This window comes from Pholis gunnellus (assembly GCF_910591455.1).
Source record: "Pholis gunnellus genome assembly, chromosome: 1".
Classification (NCBI taxonomy): Eukaryota; Metazoa; Chordata; class Actinopteri; order Perciformes; family Pholidae; genus Pholis; species Pholis gunnellus.
Window position 1 is genome coordinate 21986968 of NC_136528.1, and position 27644 is coordinate 22014611.

The window sequence follows — 27644 nt, forward strand, 5'->3', positions numbered from 1 at the left end:
CAGCATGCTAAAGTACATGCCAACGCTCAAGTAAGTTGATCGAAAATAGAATTTGATTGGTGAACCAATAAAAATGTAAAAAAAGAAAAGCTGGAAAACGAAAGGGGTTTAGGAGAAGTATGACAGAATTTCGGTTCCAGTGAGATCCTGTAGAAGGTCTCAGTAACATTTGATATAAATTGGAAAAATAATTTTGGCAGCTCTGTGGAAAGTGTAAAACGTTCATTAGGAAGCGCTGCACATTGACCGACCAGCAGATTTAAAAAATCATCCGAATATTTTGCTTTCACACAATACTTTGCAATAAAATACTGCTCTGTTGGTAGATCCTAATTGTTGTTAATCTTTTTTCTACTGAAAAGTTATTTTATTCTACTTCCCTGAATGTTCAGTGAAGAGGTTTAGATTGGAAGTCAGTGAGTGTGACACTTACTTGGCATGTGGTTTGAAGACCAATCTCCGATCTCTGGAAACTTGAATTGCATCAGTCAGTTCCCACAACTTGTTTTTTTAAAAGCACCAATGTCAAAACGGTTGTGCGGATTTCACAGTAGTGAGTTGCTGTCGTTAGATCAGAACAAAACATCCATCCATCCATTATATGTAACCACTTACCCTATTCAGGATCGCATGGGGGCGTTGAGCAGATCCCAGCCAACATTGGGCGAAGGCAGGGTAATCCCTGGACAAGTCGCCAGGCTGACAAACAGACAGACAACCACGCTCACGTCTTTTTGTAATTGTTTTCAAGAACAGTGAAGCGTATTGTACGCTGCAACATCTGTTCTTACTTAGTCAAATACAGATCTTGCATAATGTGCCTTTCACCACTTAACTATAAAGCCATCAAAAATGTTAAGTGTTACACATATTTTTTAACAGTTGATGTACAAATAATAGTTTCCTTTATCAATTCAGTAGAGTTATTATGTTTTCAGGATTTGATTGAGCTGCATTTTCCTGCTTATCCTGATGTGGGGGATTTGAGACTTGCTATGGCTTCATTGGGGTTCCAGCCACACAGCAGGAAGAAGATAAAAAGGGGGGCTTTGGAGGAAAGGAAAAAAAGAAAAATCACAGCGCATTAAAACAAATCTACAGGGGGATCCACCAGCAGCTTAAGTGAGCCAAGACGATTAAAGGGTCAGTGGTCGTAGACTGCAGGTTGAACGTACCTGATGCCTCTCACCTTGGTCCACAAGAGGCATTGCCAAAATCAATCTCTCAAAATCAAAAACATACACAGGAGACACAGGGAAGGTCACTGCAAAGTTAATGACAGTTATAATGACAACTAACTCAGCAGATCTTTATGCGGGTTTACTCATGCTTACTGTATTTTATGATTTCTAAATTGTTTTTCCTAACTTCTAGACAGCCATTAGTTTCAATGTATTTCACTGTGAAAAATAAACATACAGAGATAGATTTTATTGTTTATTGTATGGTAATGCAGTTATCATTCAGATTAATGTGACATATCAGCACTGTATTAACACATAATGATATTGTAAGTTTGAAAAGGAAAATGACCTGCTATTTGATTTAATCTACTGAAATGAACAGAAAACCAATGATCACTGATCGCAGTCAAACATGTCAGTATGAAGACTGCCATGGCTCCAACTGACCCTCCATAACATGTCTGGTGGGTGGTTCTTATTGCACTTTGAAGATCATTAGGCCAGTGGTCAATTCACCACAATCAAATGCAGTTAAACAGATAAAGCAAATCATATACTTAATACATATAGTTTTAGTTTCTTATGAATGATAAAATAGAATAAGGCCTCCATCTTGGCAATCGTGTAGTAGCGATGTGGATGATTTATGTGTGTGTATTTAGCATCAGTTATTCACCTGGATGCATGTCAGGCGTTACAGTAGTGCAAATGTCGATGTTGTCTATTTGGGTTAGTTGTAAGATGCATCAGGTGAGGTGATGCCAGTTGTTTCCTTGCCTGTTGGGACATGCTGCATCTTTCTGCGACCCTGTAATGCATCAAATGGACATAAAGAAAATGAATTGGTACGCCATGATTTCTATATGCTGCAAACCTACAAATGGAAGACCACCAATGACCAGCAGATTTGAATACAAAAAAGGTACTTTGGTACTGCATTCATGTTCTACTGTAAAGAAGACATTTACCGAAGAACCCTATGGAGTACACGCTTTCCTCTTGGACTTTTTCTTAGTGAAGCCCAGAGGGTGGACTGCAGTGACTCAACATTTCGCCATATCAATAAAGGCCTCTCCCCTTCCTCTGTCTGGTGTCACTAGTGGTGACTCTGAGTGGCTCCACAGCCACAGAACTGCTTTATCAAGCAGCCAATTTAACAAGACAGCTCCTTTCATGCTTGTTGGCTTCTCCAGTGGTAATGGATTTCCTCAATGAGTGTCTCTCTTTCTCCAGGTTTCACACGTTTCTCTCTGTACTGCTGGGCCCGACTCCAGATCAGATCTTTTGCCATTGACTTTGATTTCTTAAGGTAAGTGATCCATCGCTCCAGGCCTCACCAACATTGCCTTAAATCTGGCCTCACTCTGGCCTCACCCCGTGCCTGATATTGTACACTCTAATGCAAAGTGAAGTAGCACCCCCCCCCCTCCCACCCCACCTCCAATTCTCTCTCTTCACCCCCTTTGGTTTCAAAGCTGCCCAGCTGGGACTGGTTTCCAGTGTGAAAGGGGGAATGTAAAAAGAATACAGTGATTAAGGGGCATTAAACAAGTTGATGACATTTTGGTCACATTCATGAAAACTGAAAGAATCAAGAATTAAAACCTTTGAATAAACTCCCGCCATTCATTTAAATTCTTCAAAGTGACAACCATTTGCACTTTGTTTCCAGCTCTAGGCTAACATCCTATACCAATCTTCTCTCTCTGTCATTACACTGACAATTCTCTCTTCCATTGTAGCTGATTTCAGCCGTCACAATCATGCATTAATTAAATGAAACTTTCTGTGGTTTTCTGGCCAAATTTGGAATGTCCAAATTCCTCCTGTGGTCTCCTGGGCCTAGTGCACATGCTGCCAGGGTGTGTCTCACAACAGAAAAGAATAAGCTCAGGCTCAAATCATAGGAAACACAAACAATTTGGTTCTTCAAGGCTCAGTGGTCTGCCGTATCATCTCTATAAGCCAATTATATGCTAGCGACATTACATGCCTTTGCTCAAAATAAACTGAAAGCCAAAAAGCTAAGTGTATGACAGTTTATGATATGATGGTATTTCTGTGTGTTGCTTTTGTTCTTCTATGCATGTGTTGATTCATGGCACACACACTTTTGAAGTGCCGATATACACATCTTGGCTAGGCCTGGGACATCATCAGCCTTACTGGTGCTACTTAGCAAATAGCTTGCACATCTTCGCTGTTGACGATACATCTACCTCCTCATGATGATGGTTTGAAATGAACACTCACAGTGATTCTACAACAGATAAGGAGCGTTTTTAGGCATGACGCAAAGCCTAACAACACCCCTGCTAATTTAGCTGCTAATTTATCGATCGTTCGTGATTATGATTGTTTACAGTCCCCTGAGAAAAGGAAAGTAATCATGTTACATGTAACATTGTTCTTTCCCTGGGGAAGTCTGTACATTTATGTATCTCATGTTTAGCCTCTGTAGCTGGCCACAATGGAGACCTACCAAACTGTAGCTCAACCCAAACGTGGCTCAACCTAAACCAAATATGCTAACTGAATGATGTGCTGGAACATTATGTACTTAAAATAAAAAATTCTATGTGCTAGGGGTTCACCTGTGTTTCTTAGCCAATGAGGGGGTTGCTTTTTCCTCATAGGAACATTAGTTTAACAGCGGGAGATGTATAGCAAGAAATTTGACATTCCTGGACTGTGCGGTCTCCCTGAAAGAAGGGGGGGGGGGGCTTGAAATTGAGGGTACCCACACACACACACACAGACCAGTAGGCTACTTCCTCTTTGAAAATCACCATCTACTTGAGCATAAATTGGGCATAATTCAAACTTTGCACCACCAAGTAGACATAATATTAAACATTGAGGCTAAAACCAGGGAACAGAAGCACAAGCAACATGCTTTGAAAATCTGTGGTTACCCTGACTGGACTTTTGTTAAAACCCAAACTGGGGCAGCAGAAAATACCATACCAAAACACACATTGTCCTCCCAAACCTGGAGGCAGGTTCTACCTTGTGCAGGCCTACACAGGAGGCCTCGTGAGAGCAGCACTTTAACAGAGCAGCAGCCTCAGTGCTCCGTCTGTGTCTACACAGGATACGTGAAGAAACAGCATTGAGTGCAGGCTAGCCATGTTTTGGCAGCGCTTATAGCGCATAATCACTGTAGTCACTCGTGCAACACATAGGAAAATATACCTGGTAAAATGTAAGTTGTTACACAGCCTGTAGACAGCTGGATTGATTGGAATAGGGGCATAACTTTTCTGAAAAACGTGTCTTGAACGCCTCCAGTGTAGACGCCATAAACTGTTATCGCTTATGGTTAAGTCTAAAAAGGTACACATGCACTGGTTTAGGCCTGTTTGCAGCATGTCAAATATGTACCCTTTTATTAACCCAATGTGTTTTTTTTATTTTACAGGAGGAAAGTCACAAATTTAACAGTTAAAATTTGCCTTTTCACCATCCAATCTTAATCTTAATAGCTACACGACACGCTTTAGCATCTGATTCCAGCTTTTTGCTACCATCCATCCACTGCCCCTTCCTTTCCAACTATAACATTGCTGTATGTCTGTTGTCAGTATACTTTAGAGTAACTGAGAATTGAGAACAACAAAAGCTCATGGTTTATGCCACTATGTCTTTTCCAACTACAGGGTTTATATGGCGCTAACCCTCCAACCGGATAACCACTGAGTCAGGGAGGCAACATATGCTTGTGTGGTTCTGACACATACATCACAGCACATAGATTCCACCGCAACATACATTTAATTTAATAATTGTTTCCTTAATCAAAGAGTAACTGTGGGAATTGTCTCCCTGTGTACCGCAAGCAAAAGACCTGTCCTAACCCCATGCACTCCTTGATCTGAATCTATTTTTTTATATTCTCAAGAATAACTGTTTTTTGTTGGTGAATCATACAGCAGTTAATCCCATAAATGTATTAGCACAATATTTATATAAATATAACCTTGATATTTATCCAATAACAACAAAGCCTGGGCCAAAACTGAGTCTTTTTTTTCTCAGATTAAATCTGTAGGTAACAACCTCCATTTCTTTTCCACATCTCACTGTGTGAATGTTCACTCGCAATCATACCTCCATGTGAGGCCTCAGATGGGAGAACGAGTCACAAGAAAGCCAACGTTACATTTCAAACACCATTGCAGGAGTCGAGTGGACGAGTTAAGAACTTTTAAAACCAGTCTTAAACATACAGACAAAGTTTGATTCTGCTGCAGTGATTCTAGAAGCGAACATGTGTCTCAACAAGGTGCCACATTTCTGACATCTTACATTTTCAGGGCTCCAAGATCAACTAACAACATAAATGGACTGCAATAATTCATTCAACAGAGTAACTATTTCAAAAAAGCGAGTCAGATGATTTTTTTCGGACAAGGCCTTTAACATCTTTTAAGCACAAAACCACAGTGGAGATAACTGCCAAATCCTTCAAATTAAATACTCTGTACTTAACTGCAAAACCAATAAACTGATAAATTAATACTTTTCAATATGATCTAAAGTCCCTATTTCTTGGTTCAATGCGCAATGCACATTAGATTTGAGGAAACCAACAGCCTCAATATAATGTTCATTATGCAGATATTGTCCAGGCCCCATTCGATTGCCACAACATGTCTCCCTCCTATTTTTTTCTCTTCCTTTTTTCCTCTCATTCGTCTTCTTATTTTGTAGTACATTACTTTGCACTATCTGGCACTTCAAACATCGAATAACTTAGAATTCAGAATGACCACTCCTGATATTTTACCATAAACTTTCTTTTGATCTGTCCCTTCTTTGCATAAAATCATATTTTATTATGACTTTTATCTATGCATGCAGTATATTTTACTGTTTGAATGGGTTAAAAAATGTTTCTGTGTGTTGATGATCAACGGAATCTAATGGTCTAAATCACTGAGGGATGTCTTTATTCTAAGAGTAATAATGCTGGATGTTGGAAGGAATTGTGTGTTTCAGAGCTGATGCATTTCAAATAATTGTAACTGCACATAGGGCTTTAAGGCAAATTATTCTGGACATTCCTGTGATCTTTCTCAGTGTTTAAGATTGCTGGTCAGTGGTACATAATGAGACATATTAGAATTATAGTAGATATTTAAAAGGCAGGGCAAATCAAAGGGTTTTGCCTCCTCTGGGTGGAGGCTAATTGAGCTAGCTGGCTGTATTTTGTAGATCTGTTGGACTGGAAGACAAAGCCCCACTAATCATGCCACTATAATTGACACTAAGGCTACTTTCTCTTCTATTAATCATGCCCAAGGCATTGCTAAAATGCTAACAATAGCATTATTCACAACTCCTTTGGAGTCTTACAATTACACTGGTTCAATGCACATTGAATAGGCCATCTAATTAGATGATAATAAAGATCATGGATTCAGTTCTGAGACTTAACTCTATCAGCTGTTTGGATAGTCAGTGGGGATTCTTGGTTGGCATAGTGTGCAGTAATGAAGCTTATTCAAATCTATAAATCCCTTTGACAAAATATTTTGTTCACATAGTGACATATCTTCGATGTCCTACTACCTAGTAGGGGTGGGGGGAAATAAATCTATTCTTAGATGCATCGCAATCCTCTCTTCAAAGATTGTGACTCGATGCAGAAAACTCAATAATCGGAAATTTCAAACTCAATTCTCAACGTTATGATCACCTGTAACAATTCTATGGAAGCTTTTAGCTTCTTCTTCCGCCCAACTAGGGAAGGGCAAAGTGAATCACGAAGTAGATTGCAACTTTTTTTGTTGGTTCTTGTTGGTTCTCTTTGCAATGCTTGGCAATGTAACCCTCCAGTTGACACATCTCTTCTATTCGTTACAGATATTGAACTACTAAAAGATAATGGAAGTAAATTCATTGTTTTTTTTATTATGAATCATTACAAATATGCAGTGTTTTAAAAAATAATCACAATGAGAAACAATAAATCATGTATAGAAACATTTTGATGCATCAAGATGAATCGATAATTGTGTAATAATGGAATCGTAGCCCTCTGAATTGGAATCAAATCGTGAGGTGCCTAGAGATTCCCACCTCTACTATCTAGTACATCTCGGGAGATGCATGTACATCTTTATAGTGTTTGTATGTGCCAAAAAGTATAGGCTAATTATTTACGCTGAAAGAAATCTTCTTTACTGCTTGTTGATTCAGTTCTTGTATTATAGCTCCTTTTTGAGTGAGTCATATGTGCAGTATGACTCAAACTGCATTTACATGAACATCTTCAGTATGTCAGACTCTCTCGTGGCATCGTTCAACTTTAATAAAATGTAGGTGTAAGATTGTGAAGTCATAATGCAAAAAAAAATCTTTCCTGGATTTCTACCATGTTCGTTTGTGTAAATATTGCATCCCCTCAGAATAGTGGGAATCTTTTTACATACTTTTCTTTTTCAATTATTTATTTGATGGAAAAGGTCTCTTTGAGCCATTGTCTGAAAAATAACATATCTTTATTTACTGTCATATGCAGCCAGTATTTTAGACAGGACAAGGAATTGTTGGCAACGTCTGTGTTATAGAAGTAATTCAGAACCTCCTCTATAATCTATAACAAAGCTTACAAAGATGACAGCCATAGATATGCTTTTGTGGGCCATGTACAAAACATGATCATGCCAACTTAAATGTGCTAATGAATGGATGTGTGCCAGCGTAACAGTCATCAGTGCGAACATCTCCTTTGATGCCTCATCGAGCAGAAAGCTCTTAAACAAAATGTTTGAAGTGTCTGCCTGTGTAATAATGATTTATAATTCTCTTGAACTAATGCAAAATTTGCTGGTAAAATTTTTTTGAAATAAAAATAAATTGTGCCCGGAGGGTCAGGCCAAGATTCAAAAGAAGATCACCCAAGAGCAGCAAATGATTTAATAAGCCACCAGCTCCACTAGGGCATGGAGACGAGCAGAATGGAGAATTTCAAAGTGTGTCTAATTAACATCAGTTTATTACTATGTCAATCTCTTTGGCTAGAGCGTGAATGAGGGGAGAAATGTAGCACTGCTTTGCTTAAATACATGGACTAACACTAACTCCTTAGGTTAATACGAAGGTCTTAACCCTACCTATGCACAGAGAAAAACAGTTTTGCATGATTCTATCTCGTCACAGTCAGACAAATATGCATCTAATCACAGCTAAGCTTATTTTTTTAGCTTTGTTAAAAAAAAAAAATCATTAAAAATAGAAAACAATTTCCAGGATTTTTCCATCACCATTATTCCTCAAGGAACGAGTAAATGAATATTTAATATCACTTGCATCTATATGATTGCATAGTAATTATTAGAACCCAAAAGCTCGACAAGCTCGGTGTAATATAATTTGTAATATGTTAAATTTGCAGGCGAAACAATGTTGAATTCCTCAGACACCATGTTTTAATCTTATGTTGGTTTTTCATCACTACCACAGTGTCTACAGAGACAAGAAATGTCCCCTACAGAGGGGAGCAAGTCCTAAAGATTTACAAGTAAATGCGTTGAGTAAGAGGTGCAATGAACAGGTCTCTTCTAACCTTGCTACAGAAACAAGAATGGTTCCTTGTGTACGGTGGTATTTATCTCCTTCTCTCCTCTTAGCTTTTGGATGCAAAACGAGACCAATCAGCAGACCTTTCCTTAAAGACCCTCTGTCCTTCCCTCATCTTTGGTCAATACATTCCAAAATTGTAACTGCGCTTTTATAAAAGCTTAAACAGCAGATTCTCATTTCAACAGTGGGGTTTCTCCACTCTTTTTCCAACAGTCTCCTGGACTGTCTAAGCGATTAAGTGGCCCTTCATATCTTGAGGCGTAGTAGAAGCACAGCCATGGTGGTGTAAAGGATAAGGATCTTAAACAGACATGTTTCATAATATACTTGAGTACTGTAGGTAATTCATACATAACATCATAATCAAAAATCACATTGAGATGCAAGAAGCTGCATTTAGAGCTCGACTGACCATCAACAGCAGCAACTGTGTGGGAACGCCAATAGGCATGTGCAAAGATGGGGGCCCTCTGCTTCCTGCCAGTGTTTGACTCATTACTCAGTCAAGTTTGTAACAAATAACTGATAATGAAAGAGCCAATGGTTATTTCAGTACATGATCCATATCTCCAAGTAACTTGATTTGCTTTCTTACCTCAGAGAACAACTTGAGTGAGAGCAAAGACACTAAATCACCCCCCCCCCCCACCCCAAAACCAATTATTCAAAACGAGTACACTTTTATTAAAGTAATCCAGATGAATGATTTAATGTTGTACTTTTGAATAGATAAGTGGTATACATCATTATGATGACACATTCGTTTGTTTATTTTACCCCCCCATCATATACACTACTTGAGAGTCCCCCTGGCACCCTTTCCTCAGAGGACACTCATGTTTACAACAAGGTCCCCCCGTCCATTTGCATGAATATATCTGTGTGCCAATAGGGAGGCAGGCACAAAGTGGCTGCATCTGAAAGGACTTGAACCCCGAACAGAAAAGGCAACATCCCCGAGTGCGTCTGCCTCTACGCCTTCATGTTAAATTCATGGTCCAGCAATGTGCACTGGACAGTACACACCGATATACTGTATTTACAATTGCTCTTGGTGGGTGTACAACGTGGTGATAATTTAACAATGTCCAGGAAACCCGAAGGCAGCATAACTGTACACAGGTAGTGTATTTAATTCAGGCAGATATCAAGGTTAAACAAGACGCTCACACCGACACAAAAACCCTCAGAGAAGCTTGGTGTATGTTGAGTGATTGGCTGGCGTACGGATAGTAGAATAGAATTTAAAGAAGATCTACATTGAATACTGAGTACTTCGGTGGAAGTTTCATTCTATTTATTTTTGTTATTTTTAGAGTAGTCTGTCTGTGAGCAAGGAAATATTGCAAGCTGTTCACATAGTGAGCAATAATATCTTCTTTTAGCCTGACTTGTTATTTATGAAGATATTATTATCTACAGGAATCACTTAAATTCCTAGATTATGAAGTTTGAAGTGGCAATTTTGTCCAACAGCCAAAATATTGCTGCAAAACTTGTTTAAATTATTTTGAGCATTTTGCTCAATTCCACATTTCTAATACTCTGAGATTCTCATACTAGAACATTTTCTCTGGAGAGAGATATGCAAAACCTCAGTGCACATGGAAAAGATGCTTCTATAAGGCTTCTTGATTGACTCCACTTTGCAACTGTGTGCGTTGCATGAGATGCTCTTTTGACATTTTATAATTTTTCATCACATATATAAAATAAAATAAAAACTCGTAGTAATGAGTAGTAGGAGTCATATCAAATGGAACACACTGAGAAAGATAATTTGAGACGCCTACATGTACATTTTTTTTACCAGATTACAACAATGTAAGCAAACATCTACATGGAGAAATATGCCTGTTAACATCATAAGTGCACTTGCAAATTCCAAGTAGAAATCCACAGATCATATGATGAGACAGCTGCAATGATACTGCCATAAAAAGCTACACAAATCATATTCATTGAATCACACAAATTACAGATGTAGCTCAAAACCTCTGAAAACGTGATGATGAATCCCTTTTTTAACTTCTGACTGATAATTCCTCAGACTACACTGGCAGAGTATTGGGCTTGTGAAAAATGCATGAATTACTAATTAATGAGGCATTCTCGCAACATTTACATATTCATAAAGGTGTGTAATTCACATATGCATGAGAGAGCTGAGTGATAGCTTTTGAGAGAATAACACATATTCCAAGAAGGAAACCTTTATTTGTTAAATTCGTCAAGAAGCTTAGGGAGCAGAGATGCTTTTAAAAAAACATTACGCATTTATTCTTCCCTACAGAAATTCAGTCAAACGCTTTGGGAGACAAATGCACCGAGGAGATGCAGCGATGTGAAACCGTATGCAAAATTACATTTTCTGAAATATTGTCCCATGTGGATTTTCAAAAGTTCATTTAGCAAACCAGTTTTCCTAACAACTGTACTCAAATCAGATTGATTTACATAGACAGCATCATCTCAGTTCAGCAAGGAAATATGCAATGCATTCTAGAAATGTAATTCATAGCATGTAATTAATCTGATACTTTTTTTCAGAGGTCACGTACTGCATTTATAGTGTGTGACCTAGACGTTACATTCAGCTGTTGTGTTCTTTGTTAACAAACAGTCATGTCTTCTCTTGTTTTCTTTGGTATTTCATTGGAAACTGAAATCTTTCTGATGCTTAGAATGATAATTTAGTAATAACCACTATTTGGATAAGTCATTAGTTTCTTTTTTCAGGATAGTTAAAATCAGCCAATAGCTTTGCCAAGACGTCAGCCTTTAGTGACAAACTATTTCAGTTAAGCAGGTCCAAGATGGTTTGGCAGGAGTAAAGGCCTGTCCCTCTTCTGAGAGCCCCTCTCCATTGTCTCAACCCTCTCACAAGGTCTTTGTGAAGGCTGTTCCAGATATGGGTCAAAAAAGCACAAACAACATTCAGATGGTTCCTAGGCTTTCCTCACAGCTATGGACCAAAGAATGACAAGTCCAAAAAAAACCATGTCGAGTTTTTCATCCTGTGCAATTGTCTTTCCACATTAACTCCAAGCTGGGCCTTTTCAGCCAGGCCAGAGTTGTGTCAGGCCCACTCGGACAGAGCCCAGCGCGAGCAGCAGGCTTGGCCTGTTCAAAATACCATGCGGAGTCTGATTCACTCCTTTATTCTATTACAAAAAAATGGTTCTTGGATGCATTGTACAAAATGTCTAATGAGAAAGATGACAAAGTAAAAAGTAAGAATAGCCTCCGTGGCCAAGTGGACCCATCAATTTCGAGGTGAAATCCCTTGTGCTCCAAGGTGTTGTTTTAGCCAAGAACAGGAAGCTATATTTCCCAAGGCCACATATTTCTAGGTAAGAAAAAAAATTGAAAACAAGGATGGCATTTCAGGATGCTTAAGTTTGAGTTTAACCTTGCAGGACTTTTGGAAGGCACTTCTGAGCATGAGGCACAGGATTTTGGCAGCTGCACAGGGAGCCTGGTGGGTCAGCCCTTCTCCGGGAGCTGCTACTCCACACTAATCTATTTTAAACCATCTGTGAAATTAGCAAGATTTCCTCAGTCCTTCACCTCCAAGGATTAAAATATTGCTAAGGGTCGGGGCTGTTCTTACATACTGTTCTTGTATAAATGTTTAAAGACTCCTGCAATCAAATTATTTTCCTTCAGCTGTGCTAGAAAGAGAAATAAGCTGAAAGTTACATGCATGTAAAGGATATTAAACATCTGGTTGAGAGGTGTTTTACTTCAAGGGTCGAAACAGATAAAAATGTTATTCAACATCATTTTAACTGACGGCAGAAAATCAGAAAAAGAGTGTTACATGTTCCTACATCCAGTAACATCAGGGAGACCACATCTCAGCGGTCTTAAAGAGCCATACATAGGCCCTCCAGTATCTCTGCCAAAGGCAGTACAATGAACTCATGAGTCAACTCTAATGAGAAAATCAGATAAATAGCAGCTGTTCTTGGGGAAATGGTGCTGTCTGACAGATTCACTGGGTGCAACGGCTGTAGCATTGAGCAGATCCAAATGAGTAAAATATTGTTCCAGGCGGCCCTTCTCACCGGTGTTTAGTCATCAGAGTTGTGAAATAGCAGCCCTGCCGCTACACGTCAGCATTGCTGTATTAATTATTATCCGCTGTTCAAACATACACATCTTTGTATAGTGACAGTTTAACCAAACAGGCCACTTACACACAGCAGTAGTACTCCCCATAGCTCATCAGACCCCCAATTATTCAACCCTACCTCGTACTTGGGTCACAGAGAAATCTATGGGTACAATTCCAAGCAAAAACAGCTCAAAGAAGATGAAAAAATGTCTCACATATCACCAACTCAGCAGTGTTGTAATTTTGTGCACTCACTTGCACAATAATGCAAAGACAAATACACAAAGCACAGAGCTTTTCTCTGTGCCATTACTTGTCATGCAGGCTTGGAAAATTACTATTAGATTTATTGTGCAGAGGTAAATGTCTAGTTTTCCATCTACTGCTGCAGAGCGCAAACACAGACATCTATTACAGACACTGCAGTTAAACTGTAGCTTCCATATGCTCTTGGGAGGGCAGCATGCAGTACAATGGTAAACGACAAAGTAATTCACGAGGACAACATTTTAAACAGTTAAATGGTTAAAAGGGCATTAGTTCCAGAGAGTCTTTGTTTCTTCATTGATTTCCTTTCCCGTAGATAAGTACAGCTTACACAGAGCTATGGAGAAGACCAGTAAATCAGAAATATGCTGACTTGTAATAACAGCGCTAAAATGTTGTTTGAAATGTTTTAACCCGTACATCAAGAAAGACATTATTTAAGTTAAAAAGGAAGCAGAGTGTAGAACTCATAATAATTATGATGATAGTGAGCAATAGATGGCAGAGATCCAGAGAACAATGATGGACATAGTCTGGGCTCACAACTCTCAAGATGACCTCTGGCACACACACAGACCTATCTCAATAAGCAACACACGCGCACACACACACACACACACACACACACACACACACACACACACACACACACACACCAGGCCTGGTGTTGCGGAGCATGTGTGGGTGTGTGTGTGTGTGTGTGTGTGTGTGTGTGTGTGTGTGTGTGTCCAGCTGTGTAGCTCTCAGAGCGAACGAGAAAGCAGACGAGAAAGCAAACCATAGAAATAGTATAAAGCAGACAAACGAGTATTGGAAACGTTTCAGTATCGATGAGTCATCTGATCGGCTCTACTGATCAAACTATTTGAGTCGAGTATCAGCTGACAATCGGTGGGCGATTGTTTGGAGCCCCCGTGACCCGATCAAAATGCTGAAATAAACTTCAGCGAAGCCAACAAAAACAAAACAAAAGGCAAAACATGAATGGATATTGTGCTTCGAAATGTGAAATTGAGTCAATGGAGCACCACAGTAAAGGAAACCGCCTCTTGTATTATTTTGCAGTTTAATCTTAAAAAATGAACTGCTTAGTTACCAGTCCATGGGTGTCTGGGCTATCGAAAGCAAAATCAACCAAAACTGACATCCTAGCTGAGATCAATATTAGCATAGAGCTGAAAAAAAGGCCCAGCCCCCTAGTTTATATCAATGAGACGACTGAGTTGGCTCAGCAAGGGTCCCAATGCAAAGCACTGCTCTTTTATGACTTAAACTGTAATAATAGCCAAAAGATTACTTGTGTTGACTTTCCACAGTTAAAAAATGTTTTCTCATTGTTGTAGTAGTAGTAGTAGTAGTAGTAGTAGTAGTAGTAGTAGTAGTAGTAGTAGTAGTGCTTTGGAATCTGAACAAAAGCATGCCCAGCATACTAAACTGAGCAACATAAAAGTGCAGGTTGTTCGGGCTTACTTGTGTTGATTCAAACCACACGAAGGTATTTCATTATATTGACTTAACTCAATTGGGCAAATGTAACTTAACAGTTGGACGTTCTTCTCCCAACTGTATTGATGAAGACCAACTGAACTATACTTTGTAGTTCCAACGTATATTACCTTTTACTTAACTGGTTTTCATTGTTATAAACGTAGTATAGTTAAGTGGACTTACTAAACCTAGCCTAATTTACTCTTACATAGTGAACTACTTCTAACTTATAAGGTAAAGCTGGTTATTTTCTATATGCTTCATATTGTAAACAAAACCAATAACAATGGGGCTCTATGGCATAAACATATATCAGGCTTTGGCAACATGGACAATACTTGAATTTTAAGACCTGATTCTAAAGCATCTAAAAACAAATTGGCCTTGTTTGTATAATCCCTAGACATGTAAATAGTGCTTCTATCAATGAACTATTTGTGACAGTCACGTGATCGCATGCGCCAAGTTACACAATTTCCAAGGTGCACAAACAAGAGCTGCAATCACTTGCAGACATAAACGAAGCATAAACTAAGCTTTTGGCCAAATAAAATGGCGAGTGCATTTGCAATGTTACCAAGGCCGTGAATGATTTCCGTACCTTTGATGATTAGTCCAACATCTTCTCGGTCATCTGTGGGTTCAGCACTTTACTTCTTTATGGCCAAGATTCACAAGATCTTCTGCTCTCTAGTCACCTGGTTGTCCCCCAAAACAACCTCTTCTGCAGCACAATACACTTCCACATTCATCTTACTGAAAATGAAACAAACAAAACAAAAAATGAATATCCCATATATTAGTTGTATGTAATAGTTGCAATTCCAAATTAGTGTTAATCTTAAAATAAACTTTCATTATAATGTCAAACATGGCTATTGTTAGTACTCACATCTGGCAATCAGCTTGTGACTCAATGAGTGACGACCAATGAATGCACGGGCAGAAAGCCGCAGGTAGGTAGATGATTGGACGGGCTTATTTCAGAACTGCGACAGCCACAAATACCGGATTATTTATTTTATGAGAATTTGATTAATTGATTGCTTTCGGAATGTAATGAGAATGTCAACAAATATAACAAACATTTTTTTAACACGATTACCAGCCCAACTTTTATATGGTAAGATCATTACCACTACTGAAGAGCAGCAAATACATGTAGACTGTCCAGCCTTCAAGCTCAGAAATGTTCTTCCAGACAAGAGACATCCTGTAATAACACATTCACCAGACTTGTGGTTAGAAAATAGTTAGAAAAAATGACAAGCACACTTTTAGCTTTGCAGTTCTGATTACATTAAAACATCAATACATGCCAAACTCAGGGTTCGGTACAGGTCTGGCTACTGCTACTTGAGCATTTAGTTATAGGCTGGTAAAACAGCGTATGGGTTTTAATGATTATTTATTAACTGTTGGCTGATTTAATGCATTGTCAGTTACTGTGTGTGTGTGTGTGATTGTGTGCGTGGGTGTGTGTGTGTGTGTGTGTGTGTAGGTGTGTGTGTGTGTGTGTGTGTGTGTAGTTCGAGGAGCTCAGCACCAACACAGAGAGCAAAGGAGATGTACGCTGAAGCATGATAATAAGTTACCGCAAAAGGTTAAAAAAGAACCAATAACATTGGAGCTTATCAATACTCCGGTCTTTTAAAATGTAGCACCGGTGCCCGGTTAATACCAGGTTTCAGTACACATCCCTGCTGTCAGCCTAACCGTGCAGATGCATAAAACATTGTTCTACATTCATATACGCATTATTTACGACAGCTTTTTCCAATGCTGTGATATCAATTAGATCAGACTCTCATGAATCAATGCCTCTTTGATTTCTGACCCTAACATCATCACCTTATGATGTTATGTCAAAGCAGTGAAAACTTATTCTAAAGCATGTTACAAGTGAGTGAAATAAGCAGCAATCAACATTTCAGTTAAAATAACGACTGCATGCAAGAAAAACCTGTTACACCTCAAATCTAACACACTTGTAAAACTAATGTTATTGTTTTAAAAGCTGCCTTAGAAATGTTGCTAATGTTCAAACTAGCGATGAATGCTTGTCCAAATGAACTCCATGAACCAAGCTTTTATTCGAGTTGATCTCTCATCTCAAACATAACCTGCTCCAAAGCAAGGTATCACTGAAAACCTAGGATAACCCTGAAGTTACCACGCTAACCCCAAATCCTGCTTTGTAGTACAGGCCTCAGGTGGTCTACAGCAATCTTATTACTTGTTTTTGCTCTGTGCAAATTCAACAAACAGCACATGTAATATACAAGCACCAACATTTTAAGCCCAACTAAAATTAAATCTATACTGTAGTTCACATGTCTTGTGATCCCTCTAGAGAAACAAGGGCGTCTTCTTCAACCAGTGTCCTGCTTCATCCTCCACAGCTGGTTTAAAAAGCTTAGAGATTCCATCTCTTTCCTGTCGCTACAATTAGCAATATGCATCTACACAAAACTCAGGAACTTAGCTTTGCTCAAAGGACTTATGAATTTTTTTTGTTGCAAAATGTGACTGATAGAATGTGCATAGAGCTCGTAGACTGTATATACAGCTACCATCACAGTTTATCCTGCTCACAAAGCAGCCACACCGCAGTTCCAATTACTCACTCCAATAGTTTACTGTAGGGCCAATTAGCCTAAACACTGCACCTAAAACACTGTTAGTGATGCCTAAAAATGACAAGGCTGCTCTTCAACAAAACTGTATGTCCTTATTAACTTGCAAACCAATGCTTCAGTTACAAACACAAGTTTGTTAACGCTGTCTTTCCCCACCACAGACAGCTTAGCTGCCGCTATCAGGGGGAGGTCGCTTAAAATGTAACGCTAGCTGTTAACGCTACTCTAATGTATTTCCCTAGCTAACTAGCATTATGTTAATTGGTTAATTCAGAAACTCACTTATTGCCTCTCATAGGTTAAATGGAGGTTTAGGATATCAGTTAAAAACCTCTATTTCTTTTGATATCCACTGACAACAGAAATGGGCCGTGAATGGCTCAATTAGCCTACATCAGGGTGCTGCAGCTAGCTACAGTGATAAAGAAAGTAGGGGTGGATATATAGTCCAAAAACATTGGCTACACAGACAGCGGTAATGCACACATGATTCTGTATACTATCTTGTCTGCACACACTTTTGTTGGCATATGGTATACACAGTTGTGAATTTTGCACTGCGTGTGGAGACGGGAAGATGAAACATGTCAAGTCAGACTGACTCTTGTCGACGCATGATCAAACGGATTGGTTTGAAGTTCATATGTTGGCACTATAACTAAAGTTTAAATTATCGACAAATATGTACTTTTGCTGATTAGTCAGCCTACAATAAATTAGTGGTTGATCAAATTAGATATTTAGTTTACGATCTAGTTTACGTACTAACAAGCAACCAATAGTAGAGAAATCAAACTTATAAATATGTGTTGTTTCACTTAAAAGTGAAATATTCATGATACATATGCCTCTTTCAGTGTGTTATAAAATGTAAAACGTAAGTCCTTGGAAACATGGCACAGAAAGTCTAACACAGGTGATGATAGAAGCAACATCTTTCTATTCAGATTCCATAAATCTTAATTTATACCTTAAATAGATATATTCATTCCCTTAAAATAAATATTTTCATAAACACTAACACACAATACATAATGTTATGGTAAATCTTACCCTTTGTTTGCTTTTTAGACAATTATAGATATTTATATTAGATATTATAGGCATAACTGACTTGCACATGTGTAAATAACTTATTGTGATATAAGAAAAAGTTGTTTAAATATTAGTTTCAATAGTAATCTATTTACACTAAGTTGACAAAGATTATCGAGCAACAGACTTTCAGCTACCACGTATGTGATGGGTAAACATCTCAAAATGGACTAAAATATGCCGACACCATTAGATTGATATTTTTCCAAGTATGTTTTCTCACACAGCAGAAAAATATAGGAAACAGGAAATAACACGATTAATGCCTCCACGGTGAAAATAATTACTCAAATCTTAAAACAAAATGTCTCTTTAATTTGTAAGTGTCAACAGCAGTACAAAAGATGGAGTGATGGGAGAAGTTTTCTGTAACACAATTTCTGTTTCTTTTACAGAAAAGGAGGGAATTCTTGAGGTAAATGAGTTCAAACAGGCAGTTAGTCATCCCACTGTTGCATTATTACAATGGACTGAGACATACAGAAAATGGTGTTACATTATAATGCCTGAATTGATCCTGTGGGGATAATTTAATCATATACAGTATACACATTTCTATGGTGCCTAGATACACCCAAATGTGTCTCTCATTGGTTTGTTTTTACTTGATATAGTGTATTAATACTACCAAAGCGGAGAAGACAGCTCTCCACACACACCACTGTAAAATTATTCACCTTAAGTTCACCTCACGTCAATACTGCACATGGAAACCAAAGACTTGCTGGTGTACACTTTGAAGCCAAGCAAAACAAAACAAACATTTAAAAAAAATTCATAACATTTTTGTTTTTTTTTCTTTTTAGCAATAATACCCCTAGCAAATAATCAATCTTTTGTACTGTATAAAGAAGAATGTGAACACAAATGTGATGGCAAACATTTTTTTTTAAGTTGAATTAAAAACTTTACATTGGACTGTACAAGATATTATGATAAACTATTTACATATTCAGACATATACTTTTTTTTAAAGCAGCAAGAGACACTATGTATTTCATTTTCTCTACACCCAAACAATACTTGCCATGGGCCTAGGTACCTGCCAGGGAAAAAAAAAAAATCTACGCAGAAAATTGTATCAGACTGCCAGCAATTTCAAAACAACGGCTCTAGTGATAGAACAGCCACACACAGTGTTGCTTGAGAGACAACTCTAAAAAGCAAAGTACCAAAGACAACTATAAATGTTGCCCTGAAGAACAAAGTTTACACTTCTGAACAGCAGCTAGCATGTCAGTCCAGCATGTCAGTGAATTGTGCTGATTAAATTAACACAGAGAACATTCCCACCATATACATCACAAAGTTCAGACAGAAAAAATTAATTGAATTACAGTAAGTAATGTTGGAACAGCATACAAGCTTTTGTCTTCAGTTGTTTGTTCAAACCATTGCAAGTGGATTGAGAGAAAACAATGATGAGGGCTACATTTGCAGATGGCTGGATAGTCGTGACCATGTTCATTAAAAATCAGCAACAAACAAAAAAAAAAAAGGAGAGAATTAAGTATGAAGAATGCACCACGTTGGTGCATTTTGCCACATTAAAACAAATAAATATTTGCACGCTCCCACCTTTTTCAAAATCTAAAAACATTACTTGTGTTTGAAACAATCATTCATGAAAAAACACATGTTTATTGTGGTTATGTAAATGCCAGCCAGATGCATGCAGATTTTTTGGATGGTATCAGCTCCTCCTAAAAATAATTGCCACAAACTGTGAGTGCCATTATAACCAAAAAACACAAGTAAGGAAATACAGCATACATAGATTGTATCATAATTGGAAACAAATGATTCTATAATCCTTTTTAACAAGTCTGATGAGTAGATTTAAATTGGTTCTTTGAATAGTCCAGGGAAGATAACATTGGCAAGTGAGGTGCTTCACTCTTTCTCAGGTCCAATACTGCTCTCTTCCAATAGGCAGAAAAAAAATCAGCATCTACATGAGGTACGGTGACTTGTCAGGTTTTAAAAACATGAAACCACGTACAAAAATAAAACATAAAACAGTCAAATACATAACTTATACTTCACTAATGAACAAAAATATATTTCCTATGTTATATTTACAATAAAATCTAAATGAGATGGTGAATTCACTGAAAACCATTTTTAGCTCAAATTCATCAAACATGTTTTTTTTTCTATTTCTCTGATTGTCCGTGTTGTTGTTTTACTGACAATTTTAGAGCCAGCAGTGGCTAATAATAAATACAATATGTTGATACTCTACAATTTCAAATACAATATACAACGCACTGAAGTCTGGTGTTTGACGGCCAACCGAGCCTGCTGTTGAATTTTCTGCTCACTTTCTTGTGCTGAGTCTCTCCCCTAGGCAGCCCTGAAGCTTAAACAAAGTGTTCATTCATCACATGAGTCTTGCATAAATAAACAAAATAAGTAGACAAAAAAAATGACTCAAATCTGGCAACTGTGAGAGCAAACCCACTTGAGTCCAACTGGAGATTTTTGTTCATTCATGGTGTTTTTTTCCTTGAACAGCTTCACATTAATCAGAATTGATAAAAAATACAATTTATATCCAGTGCTTATAACACTTAAGAAACATCGTCTCTTGTGAGTTCTTGTCATTTTTTCTCTCTTTTTTTTTTTTTTTTGCTATACAAGCACAGTCAAGTTTCAGTTCCATGAAGAGTCCTTGTTAACTACCAGCCAACTAAAGCATGTGTGGCATGGTCATGAAATTATTTACAATCACATACAAATCAATCTAACCACCAGCAAACAGGAGCAAACAGCTTGAAAACACCAAACAGTTTGACTTGGAGGGAAATCCACTTGGGTTTGTTTGTAGGAGAGCATCCTTAAAATGTGTTGTACCTCAAAATGAGAATAATGTAGAAAAGATGTGATGGACAATAAAATAAAACAGGAATTATGAATGGCCTGGTTAAAAAACCTACAGGACTATAAGAATATAAATGCTTCCAAAAAGTAGAAACAACGCAAGCAAGCACTGATATTGACAATAAGAGTACAGAAGATACGAGTGCGTAAGAGATATATAGAGCCATCTGTACCAATTAGAGCTAGGAGAAAAATGCAGTGACCAGCAGTGGGGATCTTGACCAGTTGAAGCCAGTAACCAGCCATTCAGATCCTTCAAAAAGCTCTGAGCTCTTTCTGAAATGGACAGGTTCAAGGGCAAGGGAAGGGAATAGCAAGAGTCATGCATTAATAATGTTGTATTTCAGATGATACCCAGTCGTCAGTCATTTTAATAATCCCCCACAGCTTGATGTACTTGTTCCATCTGCTCGCCAGTGCCTGGTGACTGGGCCAGGGTGGGAGCCCTGTTGAGGCCTTACTACCAGCACTTTGATGGAGAGCACAATGAGGGACACAAACCCCATTTTTATTGTTTCCCATCCCTCCCTAGTGTTTTCTCCTTCTCTGAGCCAGATGGCGCCCCCTGGGTGCTGAGGTTGCCACGGGCAGGGGTCAGAGCAAGGCATGGCAGGGAGGGAAGCCACTTAGACCTTCTGCCCTGCAAAGAGGATCTGAGTCTCAACATCAAGGCCTTGCTTTATCTAGCTACAGTCTCCAGAAGGTCACCACTTGTCAGCTTTTTTTAGCTGAAATAAGGACAGAGACTTTTTACCCCTTGTTTGTGTCGTTGCATGTTTCCCTGTTATAAATGCAAGTGTTAAGTGCATTCCAAAAGTTGATACAATTATTTTAAAATAACATAAGGCTCAAGGGTGACAGAATAAGATTTGTATAAGTGCACTAATGCAAAAAATCAGTGTTTTAAGTTACCCCTGTCATGAGTCTATGACGAGGAAATTTAAGAAACAAACATATGATTTTAGCCTCTCTCTCAGTTTATAAATATCCTCATAAACTGTCACTCCTCTTAAGACTACGGCAGTAATCAACTCATTGCATCAACCCGATGACCGTGCTCCGCTTTAAGACTTCTTAGTGTCAATTTAAGATTTACAATGTCTGAAAAGAATTAAGATTGGAAAAAATGAAGTTCTAAGACGTAAGACTTTAAACTTGTCGTCCAAATGGGGCTAAAGCTTTTAACAGAACGTACTGTAGCTAAACATTGTACAACATCAATTTGAGATTGTAATGCCCCCAAAGCTGCCTTTCGCTGCTGTTCCAATCCTACAGATTGGAGGCCTTTGGCCCTTTCGCATTCTGGCCTGATTACAATCACTCTGATTAAGAATTTGGTGATTCAGACTGGGTTGCAGTGCTGGAAATGAGTTAAGGATGCCACGGTGCTCTGTGTGGACTGGGATGAGGAAATGAAAGGGCTGGCCGCTTTCATTGATGATCACTGCATTGGGCTCCCTGGAGAACAGCTAGCATCACAAGCTACCACCCAAACATGTCGTATACTGTAACCTCCTGCAGAGCCTGCTGCCTCCAAGTTCCTGAGTTTCATTTGTTTATTCTGTTAGGGTAAATTAAAGAAAGTCTGGATAATGAAGCTGTATTAAGGGATCAAGAGATTGTCAAAGACTCACGAAGCCTCTCCCAAAAGATTTTACAGATTTTAGAAACAACTTGAAATGTTTGGCACTTCTGCACTAAATTAAGCAGTTTGTGTAATAAAAATAACAATAAAACACTAATAATAATAATAATAATAATAATAATAATAATAATGTGTAATTTCCCCTCTGTAATAAGTTGGAATTACTCTCTATGAATTTTGAGATATTTTGTACTGATAATACTAATAATTAATTATTGATTACAAACATTCACAAGCTGTTGGCTGGCACACTATACCTGAGTGAGAATATTATCCCCATCTTGAACAGTTATGCAATATAAATCAAAATCAACTAATTGAAGAAGAAAACAAGGCAAATGTCTGGAAGAATTATAGATCCATGTTAAATGTTCAATTTCAAGTTCTGTCTTTTGTTCTACGACCCAATTATGTAAATGTCCATGATCTCAATGAAAAAATAAACAATGAGATAAAAAAAAAGAAAGAAAATCTAAATAACCACAACCAAACCGCTTCACACACTTGAAGAAACACTTAAGACCAAATAGCTTTTGATTCTGATGAAGCCACATCTGCATGCTGGCTCCTAAATGATATACCGTTATTTATTTTACATTTTTAAACCTGTGTAGTTTTGTTTTATTTTGCTCTTTCACTCCCTCAGATCAGACCAGCCCTCTGGTCATCCTCCTGTATGAGTGTTGTGTCTGCATCGGCACTGGCCTCTTCCATGAAAGAGATCTCAGTTGGCGCTGACTCGCTCTTGTGTGTCACTACTATAGTCTGATTTGGGCTCATCCTCAAAATCCTCGTACATGTCCATCTCATCCTCTCCATTGACTGGCACACTGTTGTTTACCAAGGTATTGGGCTCTAGCTTCAGGTTGTAGGTGCTCTGAATGACAGGAATGGATGGCTCGGGACTCGCTGAGGCACTCGAGCACTCTGATGTCATCTGAGGTGAGGGTGTGGTGGTTGCCAAGGTGATGGCCCCGGGATAGACCATACTGGCGCTGGTGGTGATAGGAATCTGTGGTGGCTGTCTGGATGTACGAGAAAGAGAAAAACAATTAAGATTTCACACACATGACTTACTTTTAAAACAAATTCGATTTCAAAAGAAAATATAAGAAAATGATAAAAGATACACATATATATATATATATATATATATATATATGTATGTTCTTTATTTTTAATCGTAGCTTGAGATTTCATATACTATATATTTATAATTCTTTTGCACTTAAACTGAAATGGTTGGTTTCCCACAGCAGTCAGCTTTAAGCCAGCAGCTCTGTGAAAAGGATTTGGGAAAAGAGAGGTTCTCCTGACAGCTCCTGTCTTGAGCTGTTCAGAAACACTACCCAGTTTATTGGTGACATAAAACCAATACGTGGTTAGCGCTGCTCTTGTCTGCTGTTGCGTTGGATGATTGATACTCCAGCCGCTGCAGCTTATGACTGACATGGGAACACCTGGAGAAGGGTTCTCCTGCTAACCACACACAGTAAATTAAAGTGTTAAGCTTCAGAGTGCTGCCCTCCAGGCTTCTGTAAGTCTATACTTAAAGCTTATATCCTGTAATAATGTCTGCACTTCATGCTCCATTGGCAGACTGCTATTGTCTAAAATTATTAAATCACAGCTATAAAAAAACACTATTTTAATGTATATGTCAGACCCTTGTCTTAAGACCAATACAGTAGAGGTTAACTCAACATTCCCTTTTGAAAAGGGTGTATGAGGAGAAGCTTTAAGGAGGCTAAAAACTAGCATCCACTTGGTATGTTTTGGAATTTTCTGTGTGTTAGTGTGAATAGTTAGTGGGACTTGCGCACCTACCCCACAGTAAAGAACTGCCTCATCTCTTGTCGCCGTGAGCGCATCATCTGCTTGTACTCTCCAATGCGGAGTTTTTTTCCGTCGATAATGCAGGTCCTCTTGGGCCGTGGCTTGTACTTGTAGTTTGGGTACTTCTCTAGGTGTTGCTTACTCAGACGGGCCTGCTCCTCATAGAATGGCTGCTTGTCCTGGTTAGTCATTGACTTCCACCGGGAACCTGCACAATACAGTAGATTTAGAATTTGAGAACTTGAACATAAGCGGGAAAAAAAAGCTATTTTAATAACTGATAGTGATTAAAATGATCAGTAATGCAACTATATATAGTCCAAAACAAACATTTGACCACATTTGGCCAAAGCCTACTTTAACACTGTAGAGAGTACATTTTCTGGCAAAATCATGATTTATTGTTTGTTCCTCACCAACCTCTTGATATTACATAATCTGAGACTAGAGGCATGCTTTCGATGTCAAACAGCAAGAAACAACAGGCTAGTGCAGTAAATACTGCAGCTCTGTGAAGTGTCCTACTAGGTACTGGATGACAGCACTTTTAACAGCTCTGATGTATGGACTCCAATGCTGAGGGGACAAGACCCATTTAGCCTCTGTCATTTTTCATGACAAACACTTATGGTAGTGATGGGCTATAAATCCATCTGTGTGCCGTGGTGACCTGATGCACAGTGGCCTGTGAGATAACACACCCTCCTTCAGATGCCAGCTACTTTGTCAAATCAACTGTGTGTTACACACAAACAATTCAGATTGATTCACGAAATCACAGAAAGCAAGTTCACCACCTCTACCGTGTGTCATGAAAGACCTTTCTAATCATTAGCTGTAAACACTGAAAGTTTATCAGTGAGTTAGGTGCCTCTGCTTCAGCTGGACGGTGAGAGGAACAGAGGCAGAATGGAAAGTGTGAAAAGGTAATAAAGAGCAATGTTGGTTTCATATCATTTTACAAAAGCAGTTACAGAGCCCTTGTATTTGCTTGACCGACTTGTATTTGATTGCAAAAGTCTTACCCAAAATCTTGCTTATGTTGGAGTTGTGCATGTCGGGGAAGGCCTGGAGGATCTTGCGCCGCTCATCCTTGGCCCACACCATGAATGCATTCATTGGCCTTTTAATGTGGGGCTCGTTATTGTTCCTTCCTCTGGCTTCCCTGAAGACGCGTGCCTCAGTAGATCCAGCGCCTCCTGTTGGCCAACAATAATTGGGTTAGGGTTTATCTGCAGAGCAATTTACTTCCCGGGAACAGCGACCCACGACATTGATTAAATGATGAGCCACGTTCAAACTCTCCATCTACTGTCCTCATCATGGACAATGTTTTAGATGAGTGCTGGGCTGCAGATCCTCTTAGAGAGGGTCTATTTTATATCGAGTGGAATACCTGACTCGACAGGCTTACAGTTGATGTGCAATAAAAATGAAAAAAATGTCAGTTTAAGGGGGAGCTGCGCTCTTTAACTTATACTTGGGTCTATCCAAAAACAAAAGAGCAAGACCTTGGACTTCTATGGCAGTAAAATATTTTGTCTGCAAGTGTTCACACTCTACTAAGGCACATACATTTCAATTTGGCATTCATAGTTAACATAAAAAGTGCAAGAATGAAAACATAAATAACAAATATAGTTCTTGAGGCATATGAAACATTTACAATTCAACACATACGCACAAAATAAATTCAAGCACGCCATTCCTCCTGCTCTCCTTCCTGCTTTACTCTCTCTCTCTTTTCCTTCTGTCGTTTTCTCACTCACTCTTTCTCTCCACATTTGCGATGAGAGACTGTGCCGATTCTGCAAAGTGCCGTTTCTCAATCAGGGCATTCACAATCAGCATAAGAGAGTTTCTCTCAGTATTAAACTGTACATCAGGCTGATAATGATTTCTGTTTGCATGCGCATTTGCTTCCTTTTATATGTAAGATGTGAAAGAATTAAATAAAAGCAGTATGAATATTTAAACAAACAAAAACATGTTGATAAACAAGGCTTGAAAAATAAGACAAAAAAAGCCTTCCATATGCTACGATACATCTTTAATGATCTCAAATCTGGAAAAGAAAGCTTGGGATGACTCATGCATATTTCATCATCCACATGTGAAGCCTTCTCATTAGACCATTCCACTAGCAGCATTGGCACACGTTACCTGTGGTTTGATTTCTATTATTTCAGTTGATAAACAAAATCAAATTCTTAATGAGTAATGGCGGGTTGTGCAGAGACATTAATTCCAAATCCACAGAAACCTCGCTTTGCTCCAACCACTGAAGATGCTGCGGCACCATTTCAGCCTCAAGAGATTGAGTGTTGTCACTTTGGAAAAGTGTGTCTTCTTTTCAAAAGGATTACAGGAGACAAGTAGTGAAAGGGCAATATATGTAGACGCACACACAGAAGCTGTCCTGAAGGAGCCCACAACCACCTCCAGTATAAAAGAGATGGAGGTGCGGTGGAAGTTTGATTTCTGCTCACAGAGAATGTTTGAGGTCCCGCTGCCCACTAAGAAACCCGTTTCTCTCAGTACAAAGGCCCCCCAAATCAATTTCCACCAGATCATGTTTAACACTCAAATTTATGATTGCCGTCATATGGTAGACCAGTGAAAATGTGTTCTCACATTGTGGCTCTGCACTAGTTGCTGCCCAAAGGATTCAGCTCTTTCCCAATGCAAGTTAAGAGTCACAATATTATAATTAATGTGTTCATGTTTCCGTCATCAGCAAATATACTTAAAAAAACAACAACTGACACTTGTTTTTTTTTTTGGGGGGGGGGGACCACCTCTTGATTTTTATAATAATAATATAAATGTAATATATATATATATATATACATATATATAATTATTATTCGAAAATATATTTCAAAAATTCCTGAAAT

At 38.5% G+C, this 27644-nt stretch overlaps 1 protein-coding gene across 2 annotated transcripts in view; it reads right to left on the reverse strand.

Annotated features, from left to right (window-relative positions):
• Positions 1–23071: 23071 nt before the first annotated feature.
• The window catches only part of sox6 (SRY-box transcription factor 6), a 124488-nt gene continuing 119915 nt past the window's right edge, over positions 23072–27644 (reverse strand). For both annotated transcript variants that reach the window (XM_079164702.1, XM_079164701.1), the window contains exons 15-17: positions 25773–25946; positions 24739–24955; positions 23072–23936 (exon numbers count right to left, since the gene is read on the reverse strand). In XM_079164702.1, coding sequence (XP_079020828.1) covers positions 23636–23936; positions 24739–24955; positions 25773–25946 — 692 coding nt within the window. In that variant the 3' untranslated portion in view covers positions 23072–23635. The remainder of the gene's footprint in view (positions 23937–24738; positions 24956–25772; positions 25947–27644) is intronic.